The sequence below is a fragment of the Pecten maximus genome, chromosome 9 (assembly GCF_902652985.1).
Source record: "Pecten maximus chromosome 9, xPecMax1.1, whole genome shotgun sequence".
NCBI lineage: Eukaryota > Metazoa > Mollusca > Bivalvia > Pectinida > Pectinidae > Pecten > Pecten maximus.
The window spans coordinates 26,796,185-26,802,301 of record NC_047023.1 but is presented as its reverse complement, the minus strand read 5'-3'; the positions used below and the strand labels follow the sequence as shown (position 1 = coordinate 26,802,301).

Sequence of the window (6,117 nt, the reverse complement as noted above, 5' to 3'; positions counted from 1 at the left end):
TCTTTGGTTTGATGTTTATTCTTGAAGGCTAGTTAGGTTTGATACTGTATTTGACTGTACAGATCAAATCAGAGTTGCTCAATTTATTCTTGGCTACCCACTAAGCTTGCGCTGGTGTGTTGCCCAGCATAGAGTCCCCATCGTTACTAAAGATCAAGTGTATAGCTGGTTAAGTATAGCTAGCATGGGTATTGTTAATCCCGTTAATCTGATGTACCCAACTACACGTAGTTATCACCGGGTAGTATCCATTTAAAATGAATTGACTAGGGTCTTGTGATTGATACGTACAGATATTTGGCAATACATGTGCCACTATTTTGAAATCACATCAGAACCCATGGTTATGACAAGTCCATAAATGTTTTGCAGTGTTATATTCATACACATATTTTTCAATTGAAAGTCAATTTTAATTGTTAACTTTCATTTCACCTTCATACAAAAAACATATTGAAACCCTAACATTTGCGCAATTATGATATTTGGTATATTTGATATCAATAGCACTAAAAAGCCGGTCTGAATGATGCTACACCACATGAATAGGATCATTAGAATTATAAGAAGGTACTTGAGTGTTCAGTAAGATTACTAGTAAGAATTTTTTGTAGGACGATTTTACTCAGTAAGCTATATCGGTTATACAAAAGACCTGACAACTACATTTTAAATAACACTTATAAACATGAACCCAGAATTCCATGGAGTACAAGTCGAACAATGGATATCTTAATATAAGCTTATGTTAGACTCGAAAAGCCAAGAGGATGTCATATTCTTGTGTAAATTTAATAAAAAGATGTGCCATGCTCAAATCTTCAACAATATTATTTGTATTGAAGTAATTATTGTGCAAAATAAATAAATGTTTATGTTCTAGAACCTTTTTTTCTGAGTAAAAAGTAGTTGCTTGTACATATTTAAATTTTTAGGTCAACAAAGTCTCTAGTGAACTATTCTTATCGCCTTTTGTCCTCGTCGTGCGTGGTCCGTCGTCCCTCCGTAAACAATTTACATTTTCGACTTCTTCTCCAAAACCACTTAACCAAATTTAATGAAATTTGGCAGAAAGCTTCTATGGCTGAAGGTTAATCAAAACTGTGAATGATATGGTCCCCACCCCCAAGGGCCTGAGGGTTGGTGCCAAAAAGGGTCAAATTGACTAAAACTTCAAAAATCTTCTTCTCTACTCTCAGATGAGGTGGAATCAAACACTCTTCATAGATGGAAGGGTCTTATGGTGCTTTACCAAAATTGTGATTTTCATGACCCAGGGGTCTCACGTTCGCCCCTGGGGAGGGGGTAAACTTTACTATAGTTTATATAGAGAAATCACATTTTTGACTATTAAATATTTGTTGGATTTGTATTGGAACTCATTCTAACCTGGTTAACATTATCAACATGGGATAACAGTTTGATGGTAAGCACATGTTGGCCCTGACTGACCCCTTGGACTAATGGAAGGGGCCAAAAAGGGTCAATTAGATTAACTGAAATATTTCAAATCTCAGGTGACCGTTAAGGCCCATGGGCCTCTTGTAGAGAAGCAAATCAAGTCTGGACTTATTTATTGAAAACTTGGTTTCAGAGATGAATAGATGTATTTTATCAAACCAACCTTCTATTGAATTGGGATAATGCTACAATTTTAATGTATTCAGACTTGTTCACTTTGAAGTGATGCTTCCAATCCAGATCTTGTAGATTGATGTTTGTGTGCATTTAGTCACATAGAAACAAGCTAGTTCATACACTCTATTACCTTTTCCCATGACATTCCAAATATAAATTATCAAACAATTATCATGTTGCCATTGTTTATGATCTATTGTTCCCGTTTTGTCTGTCTATTAGTATTAGGGATGTATTAATATTATAATGGTATCCATATATGTCTGTTGTTCTAAAGTTGTCTGTATAATTTGGTTTGGTTTATTTCGTTTAACGTCCTATTAACAGCCAGGGTCATTTGAGGACGTGCCAGGTTTTGGAATTTTGGGAAAGCCGGAGAAAAACCATCGGCCTACGGTCAGTAACGGCTAGTGATAAAGTGTCTGGACTCCTTAACCGCTCGGCCAACGCGGCCCCTTGTCTGTTTAACCAGATATATATATTTGTTACCTGCTTATAGACTTAGTTAGTATATACACTCTTGTGATAATTTCTTTCTTTTTAATATTGCTTTTCAACTGTGTTTCGCTTCTACAAATACAATTGCAGGAACACACAAAACAAAAATAATTCATCCTATTCGTTTTTGTAGAAATCCAACTTTATCTCGGAGGCATATCGGAATGAAAGAAAATATTAAGATAAATAAGGAAATGACTTCAATTCTCCGGTCTCGTGTTTATGTACTGTAACATGCATTATGTTCACATTTGATGTTTGTCTTGCACGGATTCTGCGTGATCATACAAATGAGATTAATCATACAAGCAGAATCACATATCAGAACTGTATAATGTGTTAGACTAAGGTTATTTGTATGTACTTGTGTGGGCGTAAACTATAATAATTCAGAAAATAATTGCCATTCAAAGAACGCGGGAACGTGGATTCCATCTGTCGTTTAGATGACATATATAGCCACTGTCTCAATGTTCAAGAAACCACGTGGCAATTGCACCATGAGGAACAAAAGTGTGAAGTCATTAAAAGTTCTGAATTCACCAAGTATTGTTCCCTAGGAAATATTTTTTTGAGAATGCATGTCACATTTCTTTTTGTACAAGCAAGATTCAATCGCTGTATATTATTTAATTTCATTTGGTTGTCTCCTGGCTTTCATCATGTCACTTTATTGCTATTGCTGAAAGAATTTCATCACTTGACATTTAAGATACAAATACTAACGATGGACATTAACAAGTTATGACCTATCCTACATCTATAGCCATTTCCCTCGGTATTATAAAGGCTTGGCGGCTGACATTACCATCTTTGATATTTTATTTGTTAGTTTTTTTGTTCTCGTGGAAGTACAAGTCACCTACAGTTGTTGTCGACATTCTGAACAAATTGGTTTCCATATGCAAAATGGTCGTGACAGATGTTATTGAAAAAGAAACTAGTGTCAATGTTTTAAATCTGCTCAGTGATATGCTTGGCTATTTTGTTGTCACCAATCCGGTTCTCATTTTAAGATCTTTGCATTACTTGGATTTGACCTTTAACCTGGCCAGTGTTGCCAGAAAGGTTGAAAATAGACGTCGGTCTATATTTTTGTCTTAATTTAAGTTCAAATCACGTATACTACATGTGATGCCATGTACGTGAGCTTTCTCCAGAATCACATGTATTTGTATAACATATACAGTGTATCTACAAGTACTAAATGTGAATGGAATTTTGATATCGATTAATTAATAAAAGTATTGCAAATTATGTAATACAAAACTAGAGTCAAATAAAACATCTGTGCGCTTGAGACACGTGGCTGTAACTGGCTGGTTGAGTGATGATCTACACGGGGCTGTAACTGGCTGGTTGGGTGATGACACACGGGGCTGTAGCTGGCTGGTTGGGTGATGACACACACGGGGCTGTAACTGGCTGGTTGGGTTATGACACACACGGGGTTGTAAATGGCTGGTTGGGTGATGACACACACGGGGCTGTAACTGGCTGGTTGGGCGATGACACACACGGGGTTGTAACTGGCTGGTTGGGTGATGACACACACGGGGTTGTAAATGGCTGGTTGGGTGATGACACACACGGGGATGTAAGTGGCTGGTTGGGTGATGACACACACGGGGCTGTAACTGAGTGGTTGGGTGATGACACACACGGGGCTGCAACTGGCTGGTTGGGTGATGACACATACGGGGCTGTAACTGGCTGGTTGGGTGATGACACACACGGGACTGTAACTGGCTGGTTGGGTGATGACACACACGGGGTTGTAAATGGCTGGTTGGGTGATGACACACACGGGGCTGTAACTGGCTGGTTGGGTGATGACACATACGGGGCTGTAACTGGCTGATTGCGTGATGATCCACACGGGACTGTAACTGGCTGATTGGGTGATGACACACATGGGGCTGTAACTGGCAGGTTCGGTGATGACACACACGGGGCTGTAACTGGCTGGTTGAGTGATGATCTACATGGGGCTGTAACTGGCAGGTTCGGTGGTGACACACACGGGGCTGTAACTGGCTGGTTGGGTGATGAGACACACGGGGCTGTAACTGGCTGGTTGGGTTATGACACACACGGGGCTGTAACTGGCTGGTTGGGTGATGACACACATGGGGCTGTAACTGGCTGGTTGGGTGATGACACACATGGGGCTGTAACTGGCTGGTTGGGTTATGACACACACGGGGCTGTAACTGGCTGGTTGGGTGATGATCCACACGGGGCTGTAACTGGCTGGTTGGGTGATGACACACACGGGGCTGTAACTGGCTGGTTGGGTGATGACACACACGGGGCTGTAACTGGCTGGTTGGGTGATGACACACACGGGGCTGTAACTGGCTGGTTGGGTGATGAGACACATGGGGCTGTAACTGGCTGGTTGGGTGATGACACACGGGGCTGTAACTGGCTGGTTGGGTGATGACACACATGGGGCTGTAACTGGCTGATTGGGTGATGAGACACACGGGACTGTAACTGGCTGGTTGGGTGATGAGACACACGGGGCTATAACTGGCTAGTAGGGTGAGGAAATCGTGGATGAGTAGTTGTAGATATGTCATAAAACTTAAAATTTTCCGACTAGATGTATAAACATGATCCTCGTGACGTATAACGTATTTTCTGTTACTTGTGATGTCCTAATTCTGAAAATCGGAATCACTATTAGGCAAAAATGATTACCTCTTGCTGAATTCTGCATGGCTGAGACTATTGTAATCAGATGTTCTGTATGGTTACCTTCGTTTACAATGTAAACCCCGGGAGTATACGTCATGTGAACATACCTGTTTTTCATTTCCATTATTTAATATGGCCGCAGTGGCATTCTTCTGGTACCATTCCAGTTATATACGGATTTTTTTATGAATAATATTTTTTTTGGTATTCTTTGGGATTTATTCAAGTGCAACGTACTATTTAAATGATTGAACTGTAGGCTATTTTTCGGGATACAAAACATTACTTTGGCTGCGATAATTTCTTGCTGCAATGAACAACTTATCTAATTGGTTTGAATCCGGTTAGATTCTGCACTGGAAAACATCAAGTGTATGAAATAAATGTTGATTTTATAGCTGGCAATATGATATTTGTTTGCAAAGCTACCCGGCATGCCTTTAATACTATAACAGGACAGCCCAATGCTTATATATATGTCACTGAAAAAATGTAACAAACTTCCATTCATTCATTCATTCATTCATTCTTTAATTCCTCATAAAGAGATACATAGAAATTCAAATTAATAAATACATTGCAATCATTTTCTTTTACAGTCTATGGTTTTCAAGATTGAAGAGAAAAAATAATTTGTCGCGTTCGCATCGCGGAGCGCGTGTCTGCTGATTTAGTTTTGGTCGTTGGCTGCGATAAATGCATGTGACGCAGCTCTCAGAAAGCGAGTGGCCATTATCTGGAAGGTTTTGGAGTCCTCACTACTTTCCTGTTCTTGTCCAAAAATGATTTGGACAAATCCTTCATCTGATGTATTGTCTAGAATTAAAAACATTTCAATCCCACACAAGTCAAGCACGTCTGTCAGAAACCTGTCCCTCACAGAATACGTGGCCCCACATTGTGTGACATAATGTCGGATAAGATCTGTTCGTCTTTTCCCACATTTGAGGCATATTTGATCGTTATTCTGAGGCGGGTAAGTAAGTAGCTTCGACACAAATCTCGAGCAATTAAGGTCGGATGTAGATTTCGGGTTGACCCATAGCCCATGGGGATGGATATGCCGATGAACACATTTAAACCTGTCGAAATCGTTGTCTCGGTTCATTCTGTCCGTCCACAATTTTGTTTCGCGATTTCTAATGGAGGAATTTACAAACAGTTTCCATGATAATTTTGATGGAAATTCAGTCTTGGTAGTAATATAGTGTTCAAATAAGTCCATGAGGTTGTATTTCTTAAGGATATCAAACATGTCGGGAATAAAACCTTTCTGTT

General features: G+C 39.7%; 1 protein-coding gene across 1 annotated transcript; it reads right to left on the bottom strand.

Annotated features, from left to right (window-relative positions):
• Positions 1-3,371: 3,371 nt before the first annotated feature.
• On the bottom strand, positions 3,372-4,721 carry LOC117333952 (putative protein FAM47C). Its single transcript, XM_033893371.1, has one exon. It carries the CDS (start codon positions 4,719-4,721, stop codon positions 3,372-3,374), a length of 1,350 nt encoding a protein of 449 aa, XP_033749262.1.
• Positions 4,722-6,117: the final 1,396 nt, after the last annotated feature.

What these genes read in the sequence shown, in the direction of transcription:
- LOC117333952 (XM_033893371.1), bottom strand. Translation starts at nt 4,721, where the DNA reads ATGACATATCTACAACTACTCATCCACGATTTCCTCACCCTACTAGCC.